Source organism: Solenopsis invicta, chromosome 2 (assembly GCF_016802725.1).
Source record: "Solenopsis invicta isolate M01_SB chromosome 2, UNIL_Sinv_3.0, whole genome shotgun sequence".
NCBI lineage: Eukaryota > Metazoa > Arthropoda > Insecta > Hymenoptera > Formicidae > Solenopsis > Solenopsis invicta.
Genome location: NC_052665.1, coordinates 22,569,549 through 22,596,550, shown reverse-complemented (window position 1 = coordinate 22,596,550; position 27,002 = coordinate 22,569,549). Strand labels below are relative to the sequence as shown.

The 27,002-nt window shown below is 34.9% G+C and overlaps 1 protein-coding gene across 3 annotated transcripts in view; it reads right to left on the bottom strand.

The window, feature by feature from the left end:
• LOC105203446 (coiled-coil and C2 domain-containing protein 1-like) overlaps positions 1-27,002 on the bottom strand; it is a 105,127-nt gene that overhangs the window by 51,683 nt on the left and 26,442 nt on the right. For all 3 annotated transcript variants that reach the window (XM_026139868.2, XM_026139869.2, XM_026139870.2), the window contains exons 4-5: positions 20,672-21,029; positions 6,233-6,598 (exon numbers count right to left, since the gene is read on the bottom strand). In XM_026139868.2, coding sequence (XP_025995653.1) covers positions 6,233-6,598; positions 20,672-21,029 — 724 coding nt within the window. The remainder of the gene's footprint in view (positions 1-6,232; positions 6,599-20,671; positions 21,030-27,002) is intronic.

Sequence of the window (27,002 nt, the reverse complement as noted above, 5' to 3'; positions counted from 1 at the left end):
TCTCGAAAGATACCCATTCAAATTTCAAACAATGTTTAAAAATATAATACGTCTAACGCTCCGTGTCCTCCGGATAGTGGTGGCTATAACTGGCCGCAGGGTATAAAACCCTGCGTATGGCTAGGAAAGCCGCTGCCGCGGATCAGCTCCCTAAGCCAAGCTATAAGCAATCGTGGCGACGGCTGCATGACACAAAGGGGGTAGTGTCTCGAACAATGCCTCTGGGGCACCAGGCGACACCCCAGAGTAAGTAGCCTTACCCACGCATCCGGGGCTCTGTGTGGGCAAACCGTTATTTCCTTAGAGACTCGTGGGACCTCATATGAAACTGAATAAACTCAAAGATGTTGTAGAGGAGATGGAGAACTCGCAGTGCGGGACCTCCAATGCGGAGGCGACGAAAGGGCGAGCAGAGCTCATCCAGGCTCTGGAAGCGCTACCGCCTCTGTCTCCGGCGCTGAGACGGCAGCGGAAATCGTGAACGGGGTTCACCTGGGCTTTGGAAGCGTTACCACCGCTGCCGTTTCGGCGAAAAGCTCTGTGTCAAGAGGAACCGTTCTGCTGTGGAGAAAAAGCCAAACGAGAACGAGAGAGGTCTCAATGTGAAACCTCCTCTAGTATCGTGGCCTCCCTGTAGTAATATCGAGAGAGAAGGAGAGGCACACCGGCAGCAAACGTCGGAAGGGCTCCATGGACACCCCCTCCCCCCTCCCCCATCGGCGGAAGGACCCGCCAAGAAGCATAGGACTCAGCAGGTTGAGACCTATGCGGAGGCGGCGGACCCTTTAACAAGGGTCATCATCCCCAAAGGTTATTCCGAGGAGGAAATTGCTGAGCGGCTAGCTCTTTTGAAGCTGGCCGTCAGCAGGGAAATCAGGATCCAGGAGGGTCCCATTCCCTGTTTCCGACGCACCTTCCTCAGGGAAGGGGCAACGGTAGTCTTAGACAAAAATAAAAAGTCCCTAAGCTGGCTCAGTGAGCAGATGGGGAATATCTCTCCCTGAGAGAATGCCAAACTCAAGGTGGTAGGCCCAGAGATGCTTCAAAGGCAGCACAGGGCCGTGGTCTGGGTCCCGGGAGCTCACGATAAACCGGCCGCAGTCCTCAAGCGGCTTAAGTTTTATCAAAATTTTTGGAAAATTCTGCAATTTTCAGGAAACGGATTTACAAATTTTGAGTGGACACCTGTCAAGTCAAGAGTTAGAATATAATAAAAGAACAACGATTATAAAAAGTCTTCGTGCTAGAAGAATTATGACAATCTTTGGATATCCAAGATCGATATATGACATAATGATAAAGTACGCGGCCTCAGAGGCGTCCAAACTCCTTCATCCGTTAATAATTCACGTCAGAGAGAAGTCAACAAAGAAATCATCCAAAAAGTTCAAGATTTAATTACCAAAGATCCGGGAATCTCGCTTCAAAAATTGGCTGCCGTCTTGGGGTAAACAAATATATCGCCCGCTGAATCACCGAAGATTATCTGAGATATAATATGTCCGTCAGATTCTTTCCAAGATTGTTAAGATGAAAAGATTAGACCGCTGCAACTTGCTTGTGTGCTCATTAAAAAACAAAGATGCTGGTCGCATCAGATTCTTCTCTGATAAAAAAATCTTCACCGTGAATGTCAAAATAAATCGAAGGAACAACCGTTGGCTCGCCTACAATCCCGAAGACATCTCCGTAAATAGGACCAAATTTTCGGCTAGTGTTCACGTCATAAACATCGTCTCAAGTAAGAGCGACATCATGCATTTCTTTCAGATAAAACAATCATAAAAAAAGAATATTTGAAAGTTCTGTAGACAGTGATAAAACCGTAAATGAAAGCTGTGGCATCTAGAAGGCCGTACATCTTCCAACAAAACAGTCCACCCGCTTGTACCAGCCATATATTTAATCCAAAATGTGCCCTCAGACAACGTTGACGTGTTTTGGTCAAAAGACTTCTAACCTCTTAATAATCCCAACCTAAATCCTCTCGACTACTACGTGTAGAGCGTAATCGAAAGACAAACTAACAAGTTCAGACACCCTAACGTCGCTTCTCTCTGGGCAGCTCAAAGCAGTAGTCAAGACACAGAGTGGTTATATTGAATAAGAAGTTTCAAGAAAGATCTTATAAGAGGATGTTAAAGATGTCCTTTTCTACCAATTAAAAACAATTTTAGCGCACGCCGTTTTTCTAATTGCATTTACAGATTTAAAAATCCTCCTCAATTGAAATATAGGCGTTAATGCGCCTCATAGTAATCGACTTTATGCCTATTCGCCTAGCCTTCCCCTCGTGTGAGATCACGTACCATTTTTGTTCAAAAAAAAAAGAATCTATAATACCAACGTCGTGTAAGTTTGACTGTCACTTTAGCATCTCTTTAAGTGAGACATAAAAGCATATTTGTGTATATTCCATATTATCTACAGTATTTCATATTATCTACAGTTAATAAGTTTTTTCATAAAAATTTTTGTCCGGATTTAAACGACGCACACTGTAATTGGTGCCTAGTTTGCAAAAAGGCTAAAAAATGTACATAAATTTATAGAAAATATTATTAGGCGTAAATTAAACTAAAAATATCCTTATTTATTTACCATGTTAAGTCACATATCAATCCGTTTTCATTCATAGTTATTAATTTAAATAACTAATTTCATAAATAACATCTTCACTGTACAAAATAAGAAAAACGAACTTAAGAACCATGCTGGATGTTGTGCGCCAAAACAAAAACTAATGACCAAAATAAAAGTAAATGTTTCGACTTTTAATGAACAGTTTTCATCAGTACAGATCTTAGAATCTATAAGAAACAATTAAATTGTACGCCTTATTGCAAACTTAACAAATCGAAATAGCTAATAATTTAAATCTTACCGAGTATGAATCTGCAACATCTGCTTACAAAAACGTACAAAGCCTACATATGTTATATCAAAAGCGCCAGTATAAATGGTAATCTCAAGGAACGTGAACAGAAACATCGTTTTCGAAACATAAATCTAGTAAAACAAAACAAAATGCAATATGAAAACAATATGTAAAAAATATAAAATAAAACTATCAATAAATTAAATTAATTATATTTAAAGTCAAGATGTAAAAATAATAAATAAGAAACAAAAAATAATAAAATATAATAAAATTAAAAACTATACAAGTTGTAAAATTGTAAAAAAAATTAGGTAGTTTAAAAAAAAATTGTAAGAAAATAATACAGTGGATCATACCTGTAAGTTCCAAAAACTTTATCTTAGACAATACTGGTACGAATGTCACATCACAGAGTGTTTTGAAACAATAAGAAACAAACAAAAAAAAATTGTCAGAACGATAAGAGTGAAACGATAGGAAAGAATAGGACGTTAACCCTTAAACACACCAATCCTGTAAAATGCGTAAACGCATTTTCGGGACTGGAAAACTTTTTCAACTTTGAGAACTTTGGTTCCAATCAACATTTTTAAGCAATCTTTTTTTTTCACATGAAAGTTCAGAATCTCAGAAATGTAGCTGCATTATCGGCATTACCGAAAAATGATTTATTATTAAGTTATAAAAGAAAAACCATTAAGCAAAAATTAGAAATTGTTCAAAAATTCACTTTTTCTTTAAAAAATCATATCTCCGCAACAAAAAAACTTTTAAGGACTTTCAAATATGGCATTTTAAAGTTAAAGAGTCATACTTTTAAAAAAAATTATGGTATTGTCATTCCTTTTAAAAAGTATAATTATATAACAAGAATATGATGTATTTTTGAGTGTCTATAAATTCACTTTTTTTTTAATCATATTTTTGCAACAAAAAACTTTTAAAAACTTTAAAATACGGCGTTTTAAAGCTAAAGTCATACTTTCAAAAAAAAAAAAATTATGTCACTACCATTTCTATTAAAAAAATACACTTACGTAACAAGGCGAATATATAGTATTTTTAATAAACTCAAGATGTCTAAAATTGAAAATTGATGTGTTTTATAATATATTTCGAACCCTACGCAGAAGTCTTCTTTTTAACGGCATTATAGTATTTTAATTTTAGACAGAGTAACATATGCAAACGAACCTGTTTGAACGTGTTTTGTCCAGTTCTTTTACATAAAATTACTCACAAAAAAGTTTCACTCACACACTATATGAGTCGCATTGACCCTAACAAAACTTTGCTGCCGTGCCGTTCAAATTTTAGTTGACCAAAAAAATTGATCAACTATATCAATCGAAAGAGATTTCAAACTTTTTTTTACGTCCTGTTCCGAACCTCCTATCTCATTCCGTCTTTACACAGCAAGCGTTCGAAACTTCATATGGGATCTCTCAGACCCACTTATGTGTTTAAGGGTTAAGGAAAAGAAATACGTTCGAGAATAGGAAAATACGCATCAGGAAGAAGTTTAGAATCACTTTGTTTGAGTCGATTTTGTTGTTTTTTGATATGTACAATAACATCTCAAATATCGATCTTTTTACAAAAGATGGTTTTTTATCTAAAATTTTTTCTACGTTCTCCCAAACAAAAATCGTATTATCCGCGATACAATGTAATAACAAGAGAGCTATTTTCTAATATCCGTTTTATGTTCAGTGACTCTCGTTTTTAACTGACGTTTTGTCTGTCTCACATAAGAAGACTCACAGCCTCTACAATTAATTTTGTAAATTATGTTGTTGCATGATAGTCGATTAATATGGTCTTTTCCCGTAGTTATAAATTTAGTAAGTTTATAGGAAATTGTAGAAGCTACATTACAGTCATACTTATTAGGGAACGACAAAAATTTCTCAGATACCAAATTGATGTAAGGAATCGTGAAGTACCTTGTCAACTCTTTACTCTCTCCGTCGATGTCATTTTTATAAAAAAGATATTTTGATCTTAATTGAATCATGGAAAAAATAAAGTTTAATGGATAGTTATTTTCAAGTAAAATGTTGTAATAAAAGTAGTTCAAGTAAAAGCAAGTGTAAAATTTATTTGGCGATATTACGGATGTGATAATAAAATTATTCTGTCGATCATATCAAAAACAAACCCCTTTTATGACTCACTAAAAGATGCGAAAAAAAATTGAGATATTTTCCCGAAAAGATGAGTTTACGATACTGATCAAAAATAATCACATTATTACATTTTAACAATAAAACATCAAGAAAATTAATTTTATCCCCCCCCCCTTCTCCATCCCCTCCATCCCTTCTCTTCCCCCTCTCCCCCTCTTCCTCTCTCCCTCACCCCCACCCTCCAATCGAAAGTGTAAAGAATACAAGATAATAAGTTTCAGGAGCCACTAATATATCATCTACATATCTATAATAAAATAATAGATAAAACAGAAGGTTTTTTTAACGCAACAGACTCCAAATCTTGCATAATTAAAGCTGTTAAAATAGAAGACATCGAAAATCCCACCAGTAGACCAAAGATCTGTTTATAGACAATATTATTAAATTTAAAAAAAAATGAAATCTAATATTAAATTTAATGCTTTGGAAAATTCATTGAGAAGAATAAAAGTCTTTTGAAATTAAATCTCATTTCGCCATGATGCTTTCCACCCCTACGTCTTTTGGAACATTTGTAAAAAAAGACACGACGTCCAGCGACGCTAAGGCGTGATTCGATTCCAAGTTAAAACCATTAAGCTTGTTAACCAAATAGTAGCTACTTTTTTATAAAACTAGAAGTTTCCGGTGTGCTATTGTAGATAATTTGTTGTAAAAAAATAAGCTAAGATGTAAAGGACTATTAATTAAAGATATTATTAATCTGACAAAGTTATTTTCTGATTGTGTATCTTTGGTAAACCGTAGGCTCTTGATAAAATACCATAAATTTTTAAATTTCTCTGTATGCCTATTGTCCAATATAATTATCCTTCTTCCAATTAGAGAGAACAGAGCGCGCTTCCTTGGTTAGTTTCACAATAGAATCTTTTTGCACACGTGTGTAAGTAGATAAGATATGTTAATTAAAAATCGAAACGTTTACTTTTATTTTGGTCATTAGTTTTTGTTTTGGCGCACAATATTCAGCACGGCTTTTAAGCTCGTTTTTCCTATTTTGAATTGTTATTCACAAGAGTCCTAACTTTTCATATTTGTTTTAATCTTTACTATATTTTTTTCGTTACAAAAACTAATAGAGTAATATTTACATGTTATATTAATAAATCTATGGCAATTTTTTTAAAGTCTCGAAATCTATTCAAATTCTACATTTTACCTGTAGAAGTTTGCTGCTGAATTTCATTCTCTGTTTTCGCAGTCAATGTTGCACCAGTTGGAGAAGGTAGAATTGGAATAGGTGGCATATCTGATAAATCGAGTTTTTCACCTGCGACAATTGCAGCAATAACTATATCAAATTGTTTTACAGTTTTTACATATTCTAACGCCTGCTCTTTGTTGCCCGCTCTCTTCCAAGCGACTGCCGCAATTTTATATTTTTCCTGTCGTTCTTTTAATTTATCCAGAGCTTCTTGATCGAGTGTAACATTTGCCGCTAGTTCAGGAGAATTATTACCATCATTTGAGACGTTTGGTGTTGCATCTCCTTCAGTAATTTCCACGAGTGACGGTGTCTTGTCTTCTGTAACAAAGACAAAATAATATTCATGAAATAACTTTAATAACACAAAAGATTTCAGTTAACTTACAGAGACATTTCAATGTCTCAATTGTGTATCACCACATTTGTACTGCAATATCTCTAAGAACATTTTTTTTTTAACATTGTTTTTGAAATATTTCTGCATTCATATTAATTGAAAAATTACATTTGAAATCTTTCTACAATGTAGTATTTTACAGCATTATAAATACAAAGTTTCTAAAACTTTTCAACTCATAATAACTGCGCGTCCATATCTTATTACCATGAAATAACCTGAAAGACAGTGTATAATCTTAAATAAATATTTGGCTGCGTTCGGTTTTGCAAATCAAAGACATTCTGATACATTGCGAATGTTTCAGAATATTTTCGAATTTTTTCATGTTAAAAATCGATTGCCCCTGTCGCCAATTGGCTAATTTAATATAAAATGTTCTAATTAGTAAATCCAATAAAATAACTCCAAACAATGATCACTATAAATAACTGTGCAACATAGTCAAGCAAACATTTTCTGAAAATCACATCTCAAAATTAATTTCGATGTTTAAATTGATCGAAGAACGCGTGATTCAATCTCATTCTGCTAGCTCACATCTCATAGCGTGTTTGATTTGCACGTTCGAGCTGATTCGACCTGACACCGATCGATAGTTTGTTTTTTTAGCTGTACTTTTTGTGCAGTTTAAACCGTTGTTTAATCACTTGTTTAATTTGTGTGTAAACTATTAATTTTATAATAGCAAATATTGTATTAAGAATTCTTTAAAAAAAACTTAGTAATTTCCTAAATAAAAATCTATAATCAGTTTTAGTAATAAAATCATTATTTTATAAAAATGTTTTATTTATAAAATATAAATGCTATTCGACTTACAATCATTTCGATTGTACGACCTTGAAACCTAACTCCATCGTAGAGAGATACTTGCATAAATTTTTTTTAGTTTAAAATTTATTAAACTAATTGAAATAAATTAAAATTTTTAAATTAAAATAGAGAAGAAAATCATGAGATAAGTGTAAGATCGGGAGCTACTATAATATCCCGTATAATTTGCGTTGACTTCTAAGAACAACCTTTAAAATTATTTTGTTACAATCTATTTAGACAATGTAGGATGATTACTAGTCATAATGTATCGTCTACAATAGAGCAAATGTCTACAATGTAAGCCTTAAGTTGTAAAAAATTGGCCAAACAATCAATTATACTTCTATAAATCTAATATGATTGCTAATTTCTTACGTTCAAGGGGATACTGTTTCACTGACATAACATGATTTTTCCCAGCACACTATTTCTCTAATTGTGTTTACAGATTTAAAATTGTTTTTCTACAATTACTCAAAATAAACAAAAAATCATTATGACATCAAAATGACATAATTTCAAAATTATTAAAAATCACTTTTTAATCAATAACGATTTATTTTTATATAATTTTAACGTTATTGTAATTTAATGTTTTATTCTTGGTATACCACGTGAAGATTTATAACTCGGAAAGTAAAACTTATAATGTTTCAAAACACTTACAATAAAGCATTTTTTTTATTTCTCGCTGCTTTCTTTAAAGCAAATAAATTTAATCTAAACCAATATTTTTGTAAGATGTATATTTCTCAAGATATTATAATGTTTTAAATTAAATGACTCACTCTTTTTCTTACATTTCAATAACATTGTAAATAAAACCAAAAAGACTGCCGCAACCTCACCGAAACATTTCAGAAAAATTTTTTATATTTCAGAAACATTTCTTGTAAACTAAAACATTTAAATGTTGCTGCAACTTTGAAGAGATGTCTCAAAAATATTACATAAAGTAATTGTTACAGTTTCAATGTTTCTATATCGCTATGTTTCCATATTTCGTTATATCTCTGCAAAATTGCAGAAATATTTCTGTACTATCAGAGAAAAGTTAATGTCATTTAACGTCTAGAAAAGAGGAATAATAGTACATTTATTCAGGTACAGTTAAGTTTCCTTAACTTTGACCCTATGGGACGATAAGAGTGGAATGCCAAAGTTATAGAACACCCTCACCACAGCACGAGTCTACCAATCACTGTGTACTTGCGCGAGCAAAGTAAGGGTATTCTATAAAAAGAAGAGATATGCTATTAGTGTTTGCAAAAGTGTGTGTAAAGGAATGCAAAGATTATAAAGGGCCAAAGTTAAGAAGGTTCTACTATATATCTATTGAATTGCAAGAAATCTTCAACGTCCAGTTTAATGTTATTAATACACCATCCATTGGCTCTTTAGTCTATTATAGAAAAAAAATACTATCGTAATTTACACAAATCAATAAATATTTTTATAAAGTTACATTTTAACCTCCGGGAGTTGAATCACCTATCGGTTTTATACGTCTCCAGATGACGGATAAAATGTCCGGAAAAGCCCGAGTTTCTCCGGGGATAAAATCCTGTGTGGGATTAGGAACTCTTCAGATAGTGACAGCTATAGCTAGTCTCCCAGGTATAAAACCCTGCGTGGGACTGAGAAGGTTACCGCCGTGGACCAGTTCCCTCAGCCAAGCTGTAAGTAGGGATGTTCGATTCCGATTTGATTCTTTACAAGATCAATTTTTTTTATTAAAAAATCGATTTTTTAAATCGGATTTCTGGTATTCGATTTTTTTGCAAATCAATTATTTACCCTAAGAATCAAAAAACCAATTCTTATTTTTAAAAATTATTTTTTTTTCTTTACCTATTGCCTTTAAAGCGCCGTCTACAATAAAGACTAAAATTGAAATTACGATATTATGATATTCTGAACGCGGCCATGCTGTTATTTCTGAATTCAGTGTACATTAAAGATTAGTAATTATAAAAACATTATGTAATTTTATATTATAAACAAAACATAAAAATACATAAAAAGAACATATGTAAACAAAAAATGATATGAAAGCAACCCATAATTCTTAACATTTTTTTATTTTTTCAAAAACTTAATGCTTAATTACATAATTACCTGTTTTACTTATTGGTTAAAATTTTAAAAATAAAAATTTTAAAACAAATAATAGTTAATTTAAAATTAATAAAACGTTAATAATTAATTAAATATTAATGTACATTTTAATTATATATATAAATTTTTACGACTTTTTAAATCGATTCTAGCAAGATCGATTCTTTGATTCAAATTTTTTTGCAGAATCGATTTTTATGATTCGATGCAGAATCGATTTAGAAATCGATTTTTATAAGAGAATCAAACATCCCTAGCAATCGTGACAACAACTGCATGGCACTGAGGAGATGTTTCCTTGAACGATGCCTCCGGGCAACACCCCAGAGTAAGTAGTCTTACCCACACATGCGGGGCTCTGCGTGGGCAGACTTATATTTCCTTAGCTGCTCGTGGGACCAATATGGAAAACCAATTAGACGTAGCAGAAAAGATGGAGGGGTCGCGGTGCGAAACCTCCGGCGCGAGGGCAGCGGCGGGGATTGTGGACAGGGTTCATTCGGACTCGGGAGGCGCTGCCGTTTCAACGGAAAGCTCTGTGGAGCGGGGCGGGCTTTCCTATTAGGAAGAACCGCTCTGATGCGGAGAAAGAAAGAACGGGAACGGAAGAAGTCTCAATGTGGGACCACGTCCGGTACCGCGGCCCCCATGACTCTCGTCAAGGTGGTTTTCACCCGGATTATTAACTTGCACCACAGCAAAAGAGCCTGGGCAGTTCTGTCAAGAAAACAAACTGGGGTGCACACAACCGTTTCACTGATACAAAAACTTTGGCCGAGATCGTATTAATGGCTTGGCGGTATACGGGAGAACGTTTAAGTCTCCGACAGCCGTAAGGCCCAGAGTCTGCGTGTTAGTAAAAGGCATGGACGCTCGACTAATATACTGCATTTATGTTCTAGAGATGTAGTAGCTATCGAGCTGGACGCGTCAGGGGGTAAGAGAAAGGTGGTGTGCTCTGCATACTTTCCTCACGATAAAGAGGGCTCGCCACCACCGGAACCGGTGACCATACTGGTGGAGTACTGCCAGCGGTAAAGCGGCTTCCCCTGATAAAGGGGAGCAATGCTAATTCGCACCACACAGTCTGGGAAAATACGAATACCAATATCAAAGGTGAGAAGCTGTTGAAATTTCTGTCGTCAAATAACCTAGAGATTCTCAACAAAGATAACAAGTCCACCCTTTGCATAGCGGTGAGGAGAAAAGTTCTCAATCTTACTATCTGTTCTAGGTGGATATCGAAGAATGTGGTCAAATGGAAGGTCTCGAACAAACCCTCATTATCTGGGGGTCAATTGCGTATTCTAAAACCTAGTAAAAATGGTAAAAGTGAGCTATCACTCGAATGGCTACTTTTCACCATAATGGAAATGCGACATTTCTCACGTGACATTACTCGGCAAGTATTTTGATGTCGAGTTCAATCAAACTGTGTCGAATTTGGTCGAGTTTGCGGAGTCTTGTATCGTTTCAGAATGGAGTACCTTTTACTTTTTATCGAGCAAGAGGAAAATCCAAATTAGAAAAAGAATTAGAAAAAGAAATTTAAATTTATTAAGAAAGAGACTGAGAGATACTCGGGATCCATTCGATATTCTAGATAATACATTGTAAAATTGTATAAAGTATATAAATAAATTAATAATTATATAAGTATATAAATAATAAATAACAATAAATAAATAATAAGATATAAATAATATAAGTATATATTATAAATAAATTATGCAATATTTACGCATCGTTTTTTTAAATTTCTATCTTACTCGGGACACGCGTCGTCAATCGTCAACAGGGACTTTGAGATTATTGGAGATTATTTAAGGAGGCGACGCACCGTTTTTTAAAGGTTATGTGAAGTATTCTACCATTGCTCGCACTCGCATTTGTGATTTTCACTCACGTGAGCATAGGGATATCGCATTTTCACTATGCTCATAGCCAATCGCGCGTATTTTTTCATGTGAGATGAAAATACGAGAAATGAGAAAAGTCGACAAAGATACACAATCGACCCCCAGATCACAAACAGATTACCTTCAGGCTGGCATGGGCCAGAGAAGAGGTGGCAAAGTTCAGAGACCCCAAAAAGACCGACTAAGATTCATATCGGGAAGACGTAGATAGCAGTCTCAAGAGCTTGCCCAAGAGATATGAAATGGAGAAAAAATTGGAGCTCTGCATGGATCATCTGCAGAGAGCTCTGGTGGAGTTATAAGAAGAACTGCCCGGAGAGAACGGTTAAGAACTCCAAAGGCAACTCCTGGTGAAGTCACAAGCTGTAGTAGCTCAGAAATGCGGCTCGGAGGGCCTGGAATAGAGCCAGGAAGACGGGCGGCAGTCGGACTAAGAATTTCATAAGGGCTCGGAAAGACTACAGGCATTCTGTAGTAAGGGCAAAGAAAAGAAGCTAGAGAAAATTCTGCGAGTCGGTGAAGGGCATGCTCAAAATCGCAAGACTATGCAGGTTTCTAGCCAGAAACCCGGACGCTGTCCTGGACTCCATTAGTCTCCCTGAATGGTGACCGGAGAGCGGTGTTTGGTGCACCTGCTGGAGACCAGCTTTCTGGGTTTTCATAGAGAGCACGGAGAGCTGTTTGCCTACAAAGCGCCAAGCTGGCGCAAGGCTCGTAAAGCAGATTGGGGACTAACGGTTGGTATTATCAAACCTGAAAAAATGAAATGGGCGATAAATACCTTCAAACCCTTCAAGTCGGCGGGACTAGATCAGATCTTTCCAGCTCTTCTTCAAAAGAAACTGGGACTGGTCGTGGGACCTCTGACGGCTTTGACAAAGACATTGAGGACATGCTTGGCTTTAAGCTATACGCCCAGCGCACGAAAACTAGCAAGAGTGATGTTCATCTCAAAAGCGGAAAGAACAAGCTACTCATCCGCTAAAGACTTCAGTAAGTCTGACCTTGTTTCTCCTGAAAACTGTGGAAAAATTGGTCGATGCGTATGGGAAGGATGTTATTCTTCAACGGTATCCCTTGCATCACGCGCAACATGCATACAGCATGAGCTACTCCACGGAGATTGCTCTTCATGCGACAGTGCCGTATATTGAGAGGCAGTTGGAGAGGAGCGGCTATGCGATAGGCACCTTCTTATATAGAGGTTACTTTCAACAACACCCCGCACAAAGTGGTGTGTAAAGAAACGTTGCGCAGATGTGTACCGGAGAAACTCGTTCAGTGGATCCAGGGCATGCTTGGGCAACGGATCGTGATTTCCATGGGAACAGCAAAAGTTAGCGAATGGGTGGAGAGGAGTTGCCTCCAGGGTGGGGTGCTCTCTCCACTATTATGGTGCCTGGTGGTGGATGGGCTGCTCAAGAGGCTTAGTGAAAAGGGCTTTGTTGTGCAAGGCTACGCTGACGACGTGGCTCTGGTGCGAGGAACCTTTCTTAGGCCGCTTTTGGAGCTTATGCAAAGTGCACTTACGATAGAGCGGTGGTGCAAAGGGACCGGTTTGTCAGTAAATCTGCGGAAAACAGGGCTCGTCTTCACACACAGATACAAAGTGGACACTATAGAAGGGCCCATTTTTAAGGGAACAAAACTAGTTCCAGCTGAGTTAGTGAAATATCTAGGAGTGATCCTGATAAAAAGCTGTCTTGGAGAGACCACCTCGACAATCACTGTAAGAGCCTGTGCTCTTACTTCTAAATGTGCAGGAAAATCTTAGGCCAGACGTAAGGCTTGAAACCAAAAAAGGTCTATTGAGTCTACACTGCAATACTTCGATTTAGGCTCACATACGCAGTAGTTGTGTGATGGCCTTGTATAGAGAGCGCAAAAGAGGACGGCCATGGTAGCGCTGAAGCATGTCAGGGCTCTGATTTTAAGAGAGGCTCTGGATGCAATGCAAACCACGGCAGCAATGAGCATTTTGCTAGAGATTAAACCGCTTCACCACGTGGTGATGAGGGCGACGGTGACCGCTGCACATCGACTAGCCTGTGAATTAAAGTAAAGGGAGGAGACCAAACACACTAACAAGGAAACGTTCGGAAGTTTCCGCTTCAGATTAAAACGAGCTTTTAATATGTTGTAGTACAAATAAAAATAAGGGACACGTATTTTTTTATACGTGCCCAATCTCACTTTTAGGGCATAAAACACCTCTTTGAAGAAAATCGGTTTTCTTTTAAAGCGTATATCGTCGAAACTTCAAAAGATAAAAAAAAATGTTCTAAATAAAAGTTGAATGGCTCGAAAAGTACTTTATTAACAAAAATATTTTTTTGTTTTTTGTATACTTTCCTCCACCACTTACCTATTTTTTCAAAATTTTTATTTCTCTTTATAAGCAAAATAAAATTTATTTTATTACAGATTCAATGGTATATGACAAAGTTATACGATGTTTCCATTTTCCAAAAATAATTAAGAACCACTCTATAACGCATGGTACGCGCACCCGTACGTGCACTATGAAAGTGTCCCCCTTCAATTTTGACAAGCGTTCCATACGTTGTAGTACAGATCAAAATAAAAAACTCGTATTTTTTTATACGTACCCAATCTCACTTTTAAGGCGTAAAACACCCCTTTGAAGAAAATCGATTTTTTTCTTTCGAAGCGTGTATCGTCAAAACTATAAAAGATAAAAAAAATGTTCTAATTCAAAATTAAATGGCTCAAAGAATACTTTATAACAATAACAAAAAAATTTTCTAATTTTTTTTTATACTTTTTCCACCACTTACTTATTTTTTCCAAAATTTTTATTTCTTTTATAAAATAAAGCTTTTACAAAATAAAGCTTATTTTATTACGAATTCAATGGTATATAACAAAGTTATGTTGCAACATTTCTATTTTTCAAAAATAATTAAAAACTACTCCATAACGTACGGTACGCCTACCCATTCGTGCGTTCAATATTACTTCACAATAAAACGGATTTGTCTTATATGGCGTTGACTACGCAAAAGAGTATTGAAGACAAATCAATACAATACAATAAATGTTGAAATAAGTTTTATAATAATAATAATAATAATAATAATAATAATAATAATAGTAATAATAAAATAATGACTTTTTAAACCAATAAAATTAGTTAAATTTTTTTGATAATATGTCACAGTATGTGCGGAAAACAAATTATGAATAAGGAAGTTATTATTTATTTATAACTTGTTTTAGTTGCAAATATTTCTCTTGATTATTTCAAAATAAAATGACACCACACTAAAGAACAACAACAATTACAATATTGTAAGACATTAATTTTGTGTGTACAAAATAATAAATATAATTAATATAAGTTAAACATTTATTTAATGGTTTACATGATTCGACTAGAACATTTGTCCTCTTCAGCATTTTACAGATAAGAAGATTTAATTTACAAAAAAAATATTACTCACACATTCCATACCTTTACTATCTAATGCCAGCTCATCAACTAACAACAAGAAAACTAAAATAAAACTAATTTAAAAATTAGTTAGAACTTTCACCTTTTACACTACATTTATATGGTTCCATTTATGTGTTTATTACATACAAAATTTAATTAGTATAGAAATATGCATAACAACGCCACTTGATGTGTGCACTTTGGATCATTTCTTATCTTGAAATTTAATTTTTACGTCTCGGCATTATTGACCTTAATATATATACAAGTGTTACATAATTGTTTTTCTCGATGTGTGCAATTTTATGATATTTACGCAAACTGTTTTCAAAATGCTTTCATCTTTTATTACAAAAAAAAAATACAAGCAAAACATGATACGTAAAGTATCGAGCGCACGTACTATTAGAGACTAAACTTAATTCCTGCCACTCGTTACTAGAAGATGCTGGCTCCAACGCTGGCGAGTTTCGACAATAAAGTCATTTATCTTTTGTAGTTTAGACATCGCTGAAAATGATTCAATTCTCATAGATTAGACTTCTTGACGCCAAAGACATTTTTCAATCAACTGAAAACGAATCGAAAATGATAAGCTGTTTTTCCGACATGTGCTTCTTCACTACTTCGACCTCAAGAAAACCGCAGATAAAGCGCATCGCTTATTATCCGAAGTGTATAGTGATGAAACTCCATCGGAAAGAACATATAAAGTTTAGTTTGAACGCTTCCAAAACGGTGATTTTGATGTGAGAGACAAAGAACGTCCAGGACAGCTAAAAAAATTTGAAGATGTCGAGCTGCAAGAATTGCTCGATGAGAATCCAGCCGAAACGCTTTTAGAGTTGTCGGAACAGTTAAATGTTACTCCAATGGCCGTCTCAAAACGCTTGCATGCCATGGGAAAAATTTATAAAGGGAAATGGCTAACACATGAGTTGTTAAAAAATGCCATTTTGAATCATTAGACTATTGCAATTTCTTTGCTTGCCAGGCAAAGAAAAAAGTTTTTTGTGGCGCATCGTGACTGGCAATAAAAAATGGATTTATTTTAATAATCCCAAGAAGAAAAAATTATGGGTGAACTACGGCCAACCATCTATTTTAACGCCGAAAAAGAATATTCACGGGGATAAGACCTTGCTGTGCGTTTAATGGGACCAAAAAGGTACTATATTACAAACTCTTGGGTCTAAATAAAACCGTCACAGCTGATCGCTACCAACAGCAATTATACCGATTAAGTGGCGTATTGATGCAAAAAAGATCATCCGTAGTCAACAATCAATGCAAAGTCATTTTGTTGCATGATAACGCTCGACCGCATGTCGCAAAAAGCGTGAAGGTACTTCCAGAGATATCATCTCTTCCGATCGATGCAACACGCACTTACGGACACACACTTCTCCAGTTACAACAAAGTCCAAAAATGGGTGGATGAATGGTTTGCCTCGAAAGATACCGCGTTCTACCGTCGTGGGATTGCCCTGTTGCCGGAGAGATGGGAAAAAGTAGTAGAAAATGAAAATAATTACTTTCATTAAGATATTCATTCATCTTCCCTTCGAAAGAAATCGATTTTATAGACAAAAAAACGGCAGAAATTAAGTATAACACCTAATATATGCTTCTAGAGAAGTTTTTGTTAAAATTGTTCATTTTAGTTGTATTTCTCAAACCGCTATTTAGTCTGTTCATTTATGTAGATAACTTATGCAGCGCCATTATACGGGTATGCGTGCGCATCAAGATACTGAAGTACGTGACTAACTCGCCTTCTTTTCTCACTTCGGTTCCGTCCCCTTATCGTTACGTATATTGTCTTGATCAATCTTGCGCGTATATCACATTGATTGTTAATTTATCTAGCAAATGAGCATATTGTATATTTGTGTCAAAAGTGATAAAAACCCTATAATACTCTGCTTATGCGTGTACTGTTCGCGTATTTTTTTGTGTTGCAATAAACATACAGTTACAACAGTTTTCAATTATTTTTGGAAAATGAAAATGTCGCATCATAACTTTGTCATATGCCACAGAATAAAATAAGCTTTATTTTGCTTATAAAAAGAAATAAAAATTTTGAAAAAAATAGGTAAGTAATGGGAAAAAATGTCAAAAAAGATAAAAACAATTTTTTTTAAATCATTGTTATAAAATATTCTTAGAGCCATTTAACTTTCAATTAGAACATTCTACTCTATCTCTTATAGTTTCGACGATACACGCTTTGAAAAAAAAAAAACCAATTTTTTCAAAGGAGTGTTTTACCCCCTAAAAGTAAGGTTGGACATGTATAAAAAAATACGTGTTGGACATGTATAAAAAATTCCTTATTTTGATCTGTTCTACAACGTATTAAACGCTCGTCAAAATCAAAGGAAAACACTTCATAGTACACGGACATAGTACACGAACGGGTGCGCGTACCATGCGTTAAGGGGCGGTTTTTAATTATTTTTGGAAAATAGAAAGTCGCATCATAACTTTGTCATATATCGTTGAATTTGTAATAAAATAAGCTTTATTTTGCTTATAAAGAGAAATAAAAATTTTGAAAAAAAATAGGTAAGTAGTGGAAAAACTATAAAAAAAATTTTTTTCACTGTTATAAAGTACCCTTCGAGCCATTCAACTTTCGTTTAGAACATTTTTCTCTATCTCTTATGGTTTCGACAATATATGTTTCAAAAAAAAACCAATTTTCTTCAAAGAGATGTTTCATTCCTTAAAAGTAAGATTGGGCACGTATAAAAAAATATGTCCCTTATTTTTATCTGTACTACAACATATTAAAAGCTCGTTTTAATCTGAGGCGGACACTTCCGAACGTTTCCTTGTAAGTTCCTCAGTGGCATTCTGACTAACTATCTTCTGAATGAGACACGACAGGATGCCATCAGTTCGGACCTTGGATAGGCGCTTTAAAGTGCCTATCACAGAGCTCGAGGACTGGAAGGAATCCGAGGCACTGGATCGGGCCTGGAACAAGGACATCTGGTTTACAAACAACCACAAAACGGACACGAGCTCCGGTGCGGGTATCGCTTGTCGTCAGGGAAAAGTGATGAAAAGCCTGCCTCTGGATGGGTACGCCACGGTATTCCAAACAAAAATTGTGGCGATTCTGAGATGTGCCCAACTGGCCCTGGAGGAGAAATGGACAAGAAGGCGCGTCAGAATATGCTCAGATAGTTAAGCTGCTATTAAGACACTTGAGGCTTCAATCTGCACCTCGCGTCTGGTCTAGGACTGCAGAGATGCACTGGAGAGACTGGCGAAGGACAAAAAAGTTATCCTGACCTGGGTCCCTGGTCACTCGGGAATCGAGGGCAACAAGAAGGCTGATGGACCGCATCGAAGATGGAGGTGTTTGGGCTGGAACCGGCGTTGAGAGTCCCCTTCTGTCTGGGCATGAGGAGGATTCGGGCTTGATTACGGAGCGAGCACCTCAAGTTCTGGAGAAATGAAATGAAAATCAAATCTCGGCACGCTGGGGCTTTGCTAAAGGAAACACCTAGCGAGGACCGGTCAGAGACATAAGATCCTTGAATAGGAGGCACGCCAGACTAGCAGTGCAAATACTGACGAGGCCCTCATTTACCACATGCATAAGCTGGCTGATTTGATACGGTCGAGTGTAAGGCATGTAAGGAGGAGGAGACAAGTCTCCATATTCTTTGTAACTGCCCGGCCTATGCTGAGCTAAGGCTAAAACTGCTAGGTTTGGCATTTCTCAAGCCAGGGCAGATAAGCGGGCTACCGATGAGGGACTTGAGTCTCTTTTGGAAAAAATCAGGGCTCCCGTAGATGACGAACGACTAGAAAAAAACACAATAGACCGTAGTCTACGTACCACAGGCGGATCTTCAGCTGTGAGGACTGCCCCCTCAATTTCATTATTATTATATTATTATTACATTTTAACCCTTAAACACTTAAGTGAGTCTGAGAGACCCCATATAAAGTTTAGAACGCTTGCTGTGTGAAGACGGAATGAGATAGGAGGTTCGGACCAGGACGTAAAAAAAATTTTAAAATCTCTTTCGATTGATATGGTAGATCAACTTTTTTGGTCAACTAGAATTCGAAAGGTACGGCAGCAAAGTTTTGTTAAGTCAATGCAACCTATATAGCGTGTGAATGAAACTTTTTTGTGAGTAGTCTTACGTAAAAAAAAACTGGATAAAACACTGGATCAAACAGGTCCGTTCGCGTATGTTACTCTGTCTAAAGTTAAAATAGTGCCGTAAAAAAGAGGACTTCTGAGTAGGGGCCAAAATATATTATGAAACACATCAATTTTCAATTTTAGACACCTTGAATTTATCAAAAATACCTCATATTTGCCTTTTTACGTAAGTATATTTTTTAATAGAAATTGCAGTAACAATTTTTTTTAAAGCATGACTCTTTAGCTTTAAACGCTGTTGTAAAGTTTTTAATAGTTTTTTATTGTAAAAATAGGAATTTTTTTTTTAAAGTGAATTTTTAGACACCCAAAAATACCTCATATTCTGCTTGTTATACAGGGTAATTATTAATGATTGAAACAACTATTTACCATAAGAGGTAACTTACTGACTTTATTCCTTTATATAAATTACATGGAGTGCAGTCGGTAGTCATCTCTTATGGTAAATAATTGTTACAACCATTGATAATCACCCTATATAATTATACCTTTAAAAGAAATGACAATAACATAATTGTTTTAAAAGTATGACTCTTTAGTTTTAAAACACCGTATTTGAAAGTCCTTAAAAGTTTTTTGTTGCGAAGATATGATTTTTTAAAGGAAAAATGGATTTTTGAAGAGTTCCTAATTTTTGCTTCAGTTTTTCTTGTATAACTTAACAATAAATCATTTTTCGGCAATGTCGATAATGCAGTCACATTTCTGATATTCTAAACTTTTATGTAAACAAAAGATTGTTGAAAAATGTTGATTGAAACCAAAGTTATAACTTCTCAAAGTTGAAAAAGTCTCCCAGACCCAAAAATGTGTTTACGTATTTTACGGGATCGGTGTTTAAGGGTTAAGGCTCCTTGTCTACTCGCCACGGTCATATTGAAGTCATAACGTCATAATCATACATAAAGTTTCCGCCGTGGCATTTATAAATAAAAAGAATTTAGATAAAACAGAATAACAAAATCGCTTTAAAACACTTGTAAAAATAAACCTTGACTATTCTTTTTTCGCCTAACAATCAGTAAATAATTGCAAAAAGCACTTAAAGTAAAGCCTATTCAAACAGGAAAACACGGATAGCTATTAAAAGAAGTGAAAAATATGCTTTTACGTATAAAATTCAAAAAAACTTTACTTGCGGTCCATTTTTACGAATTTGGTAAATACAAGACAAGTCACATTTTCACAATAAAACACATAATAACGAAAATTTTGCCGTGACATGCACGACAAAATTTCATCAATAAACCTGTCACGTTCCACGCCTATTGGTTCTAATTTTGTTTGCAATAACACGTTGCGTCAATGCAGAGTTCTCGGTTAAGATGACAAAAGCCTTAATTGTAATACTTTCCTCTTAAAAAAATTCTTAAAAATTAAGCCCTTTTCAGATCCAACAAAGTAGAATATAAGATAGATTACAAATAATTTCGACAAATTCATAGATTAAAAATATTCACCAGACAACACGCATATATATTACCTATATTTTTGACGATGGATTCGGTAGCTGAAGAGGGCAAAGCTGGAGGAATGTCAGCCTCGTTTACACTGCCACCTGATTGTACGGAAACCAACATTCCCTTTAGTACTTTTAGACCTCTGTTATACCTCCTGGCTTTACCAGTCTCATTTTTCTCTTTCGCCTTTTTCTCAGCTGTCTCGTAAATTTGTAGCCTCTCCTGCAATAATTTGATTACTTCTTGTGTGGAATCATTTTGTTCTTTAATTTCAATAGATTCAGGTTCATCAGGCTCTACTTGTTCTTCCTCTTCTACCAATTCTGACATTTCTGCCGTTTGTGTTACAATTTCATTTCCTGCAAGCATCCGCAGCTCTTTCTAAAATAAAAAGTTTTAATATAATCAAAGTATAATCAAACTTTATATATTATACAATAAACAGAATCAAACTTTATGTTTGTGTAATTACACAAGTAACTAAGGAAGCAGTCAAATACGGTAAAGATTAGATTTTTATGTTTTGTTAATAATATTGTTCTATATACAAGTTAATTCAAAACAACATGTGTCCCTGTAAAGACGTGTTCTTGAGTAAATTCTGAGACGATTTTTCCTATACGAAAATTTTGTCCGACGCATACTTTTTGAATTATAAGAGAATAAAGTTAGCAAATTACGGGCCGTGTAAACATAGAAGACAAAGGCGGCGCAACTCACTGTCCGACGCGGAAGCTTATGTGGGTATTCGAGTGATGTTATAATTTTAATATCTATATATATATGGACATATTTTATATATAATCATATATAATTGTATATAAATATATATGATAATTATATATTATCATATACAATAAATAATGACAAAATATACATATATACAGGGTGAGTCATTTTAATCTATGAACCCGAATATCTTTCAAATAACGGTATTTACAAAAAAATGATTTAGATAAAAGTTGACCAGGACAGAGGGGGTCATTCAATTGTACCATTGGTTTTGACCTTGAGGTCAATTTTGAAGGTTATTTCAAGGTCACGATGGTTTTTTTTAATGGGACACCCTATTTTTGACTGCGGATTTCGAAAGAGAGGAAAATTTTACATCAAACTTGTCTTGTGAAAAAATTGTTTTTGCGACCTTGGAAAGGTAAAAAATGAAGGTAAAATGCCTGAAAAACGATCTGGTGTACTTTTTCTGAAAAGACGTGGTTTTCTGGGTAACACAAATGTGCATAATGCTTAAACATTACTACTTGCAACTTTCGGCCGGATTCTTCGACGCACGCCTATTGCTCCTCTCCCACCGCTCGCGCCTTAGCAACGGCGCCGCCGAACGGCGTAACGCACGGTCCTGAGACGATCGCGCTCTTTAGTTACGCCGTCCGGCGGCGCCGTTGCTAAGGCGCGAGCGGTGGGAGGGGAGCAATAGGCGTGCGTCGAAGAATCCGGCCGAAAGTTGCAAGTAGCTGACAGCACTGCGATACCTAATGCTAATAATCAACGATTGAAAAAAACTAAACAATTACGTTTGATTTAAGATTTATAATTATTGTTATAATAGAGTTTTATTCCTTTTCTTTCTTACTCACTTCTGCATAATTGAAAAATTTACTATTTAAAGTTGCTTAAATTTAAAAATTCCAAACATACATACAGGGTATGTAGGTAATTACATTCACAAGTTACCTTTCCAGAATAGCTGATTATGGTCCTAATGAGATTGTTGATATTATATTAGTTTTAGGGGAGTGTCATAGCAATTACAATGCAGCATTAAGGTTTTATGCTCAACGTTTTCCTGAAAGGCGACATCCAACTGATATGACAATACGTAGTTTAGTCCAAAGAGCTCGCAATGGACATCTTGTTCGTCAACGTCAACATCATGAATATGAGGAAAATGATACGCGAGCTGTAACTATACTTCACCTTAATCCTCATGTTAGTACTCGCCAGATTGAAAGGGAAATAGGTATACCACAAAGAACTGTTGTTAGAATTTTAAGAGCTCTAAATTATCACCCTTTCCACATCACTCTTACGCAGGCTTTACAGCCTAATCATCATCTGATGCGTATTGCTTTTTGCCAGTGGGCTTTACAAATGTTACACAATGATCCTAATTTTTTTAGGTATGTGCTTTTCTTAGATGAGGCTAAATTTTATAGTGACGGACGACATAATAGACACAACTGCCATTATTGGTTAGATGTTAATCCCCACTGGTATAGGCCAATAGATCATCAAAATCGATGGAGTATTATGGTGTGGTGCGGCATTGTAAATGGTTATTTGATTAGACCTTATTTTTTTGAAGAGAACGTTGATAGACACAGTTACTTATCGTTGCTAAGAGATCACTTACCAGGCTTATTAGAAGATGTTGACTTAGCAACAAGAGCAAGAATGTGGCTTCAACAAGATGGTGCTGCACCGCATCATGCACTCATTGTACGTGCCTTTTTAAATGCCAGTTACAATGACAGATGGATTGGACGAAGGGGTCTAGTTGAATGGCCTCCTTGCTCACCAGATTTGACGTCGCCTGATTTCTTTTTATGGGGATATTTGAAAAATGTTGTTTTTGCTGAATGACCAACCACAAGAGATGATTTTATGGACCGCATTCGTAGAGCTTGTGCAGCCATTCCTAGAGCTACCCTGCTTAGAACTGTGGATAGTTTTCAAAACAGATTGCAGTTATGCCTCGAAGCCGGAGATAATTTTGAACAATTACTCCGTGGGTAATTCATTTAAATTACAGTGTCAGTGAGAGGCGAGGGAACTCATGATAATCAAGCACCCCGACGTGAGAGGCAAGGGGACTCACGATAATCAAGCACCCTGACGTGAGAGGCAAGGGGACTCACGATAATCAAGCACCCCGACGTGAGAGGTAAGGGGACTCACGATAATCAAGCACCCCGACGTGAGAGGCAAGGGGACTCACGATAATCAAGCAACCTAAAGGAAACTTACTACGTCCACGTCGTTGTTTCCGGGTAACGCTAAAAGTAAGATGAAAGTGCTTTTGACCTTGATATGACCTTGATATGACCTTCAAAAGGTCAGGTCAAAAAACTAAAAAATCCCTATGCTCATGTAAAAAGTGCCATTGTTTAAGAGGCTATTGTCAAGAAACAGGTTCTGCGGTCAAAAATAGGGTTTACTAATCAAAAAATGCGTTATGAGCCTCAAACAACCTTGAAAATTGACCTCAAGGTCAAGCTAGTCAAAGTGATTAACACTTTTACAATTCATTGACTTTGTTTAAGCATTATGTACATTTGTGTTACCCAGAAAACCATTTCAGAAAAAGTACACCAAATCGTTTTTCAGGCATTTCACCTTCATTTTTGACCTTTCCAAGGTTGCAAAAACAATTTTTTCATAAGACAAGTTTGATGTAAAATTTTCCGCTCTTTCGAAATCCGCAGTCAAAAATAGGGTGTCCCGTTTAAAAAAACCATCGTGACCTTGAAATAACCTTCAAAATTGACCTCAAGGTCAAAACCAATGGTACAATTGAATGACCCCCTCTGTCCTGGTCAACTTTTATCTAAACCATTTTTTTGTAGATACCGTTATTTGGAAGACATTCGCGTCCATAGATTAAAATGACTCACCCTGTATAATATATAATAATATATAAAAAATTATTTCCTGGAGTTCATTTCATGTTTTAAAATATAAGAAAATTACAACGTTTGTAAATTGTAACGTTTAATTATAATATCAACAAATGGAAATGAGTGTATTTTCAAATCAAATAAACATTTAAAATAATTAAAATAAAATAAAACAAAACCAAAAAGTGCTACTTATAATCCTACATAATAGAAACGTATAAAGATCGAAAAACACAAGAAATATTCTGAAAATAAAGTCATGGAAGTCAATTAAAGACGTAAAAAACAGTTGAATTGTCGAAAGGTAAGAACATTACATGTAACTTATTTTTTCAACAGAAAAATAAATAAATGTAAGAAATAAAACGACGAGAAAGTACGCATCATGCCGACAATTTTCAATTTTTTAAATTATGTACTACCCTTACAATTGTTTTGAAAATTAAATATGTTATACTAGATAAGTTGAAGGTGTTATACTAGATAAGTTGAAGGTCTTTTTAGTAAAAAATGGTGATAGTATCTCAAGTATATCCAATAAAAAAAATTTTTTTTAGCTTTGAATTTTTTTCAACCAGTTTTTTTTTCGAAAAAAAATTCATAATTTTTTTCTAACACTGCATCATTAATTTCTATAACATATTTTTTTTCGTCAAAATCGGTTCAGCCATTAAAGAGAAATTTCATTTTTTTTATTTTCAGTTTTATCCCCATAACTCTCATAAAAATTTTTTTTCAGATATAATCTATTGGGAAATTTAGTTTTACACATAACTACCAACTTATGGTAAAAATCTCGACAAGATTGGTACGGGGGCAGCATACATATACTTATCCTGTTATGCCTTTTATGTTCTAAGATAAAAAAATGTAAAAAAGCTATTGTTAAAACTTTGTTTTATTCAGAAAAGGATATACAGTATTATAAAAAAATGTTACATAGAATAAAAGAATACAAACACACAAGAGAAAATTTTATTGCTTTAGCATTTTCGGAAAAAGTCAGAGATTATTTCGTGTAATTACATCTGTTGAATATTAAATTGTGTATTTTGGTATATAGAACGCAAATATAAAAGAAAAAATCGTTTGGACGACAATTCAATATTTGGTGTTTCGAATAGCCCCGACGTCAACTGTGTATTATTACGTATAATCTACAAAATAAACATCTACAAAATAAACAGTAAAAAGTAAATACGAAATGTTTCAAATACATTCAACTAGACACAATACATTCAAAGTTTTCAAAAAGAATCTTATATATCTTACTTAAGTTTCGAAAAAATACTGACTATCATAAATTACTTTAACTGTTGCAAAACACATTTTTTAATGCTACAACTTCACTATGACGCCGCGCCGTTGCCAACAAAACTTTTTTAGCAGCATTGTTACATTAGGGCGAATTTACAGTATTTAAAATAAATTTTTAACATGTACCCATAAAAATATACTTCTACTTTTCAAATTGCCCCGTTTTTCAAATGGGGCTATTCAAAAGACGAGGCAATTTGAAAAATAGAACCAGCGCTGGTCTCCCCTATTATGAATACATTTTCAATTTTTATAAACTGCACGCCGAATACAGTTGGTCTGAAAAGGATGCTGAAATGGTATCCGAACTCACTCGACGTCGGACGTCGGACGTCGGACGTCGGATTACAGATTCTTTTTCAAGCGAGAGTCGAGCGGCACGTGCATAGTTACGCGCGATGCAAAGAATAAAGGAAACAGTAAATTTTTTATTCTAAAGGGCTATCCTTATCGCGACCTGTTAGATAACAAGTCACATTGATTTTCATTACTAAAAATTGCCAGAAACTTTTCAAGAAAAAAATTGCACTTGACTAAATGACAGTTTGATGCATCCATTTCGGGAGTTGTACAGGGAAGTTTTAAGACAAAAAGATTTATTAACGTTCTTTTACAATTTAGATTAAATAATTATTAAAAGCGCCATAGATTGCGTAATCTTGTCAAAAATTACACAAAAGTAATCACAAAAATTCATAAATATTTCGTAACTAAAGTTTCCAACATACAATCAGCAAACTCGAACTTTAATATTCCAAATGAGAGAAGTCAACATATTAAATAAAACTAAAATCTTCTAAAAGCTCCTTTAAGACAAATTAAATAATAGACGCATCCACTATTCAAAAGACTAAACTTGATTGAATATCTAGTCTAATTTTCAGTAATTATTGAGTTAGCAAAAATTCCGTATATCACATAGCTACAATATGTAATCTCGACTAAAGCTTATCCAAGTGTTGGCAAATTAAAAACAGTTATAATTATAATGTCATATCTAAACTATTTTCAAAAAAACACGCTTATAATAATTTTTTAAAAAATAAACATTTTACTTCTTTAAATAAAAGCACAATTTTTCAGCCCATTTTCCATTACAAATATGCAATTTTCCGTTACAATAAAGTTGTATTCAGAAAATTTATGATTAAGCTTTCAATTAAACAAGTAGTATATAACAAGATTAGTTTTTTACGTAACATAACAAGATTAGTTTACGCATTTGAAAGATGTTTGCTCAAACAACCTTGAAGCTTATGTATAATATGCATACTATACTATAATATATACTTACTAAACATGCTATTATACATAGCTTCAAGCAACCTTGAACCTATGTATAATAGCATGTTTAGTAAGTATAATAGTTTCATGAACAAATGCAAGGAATTAAGCATGCATA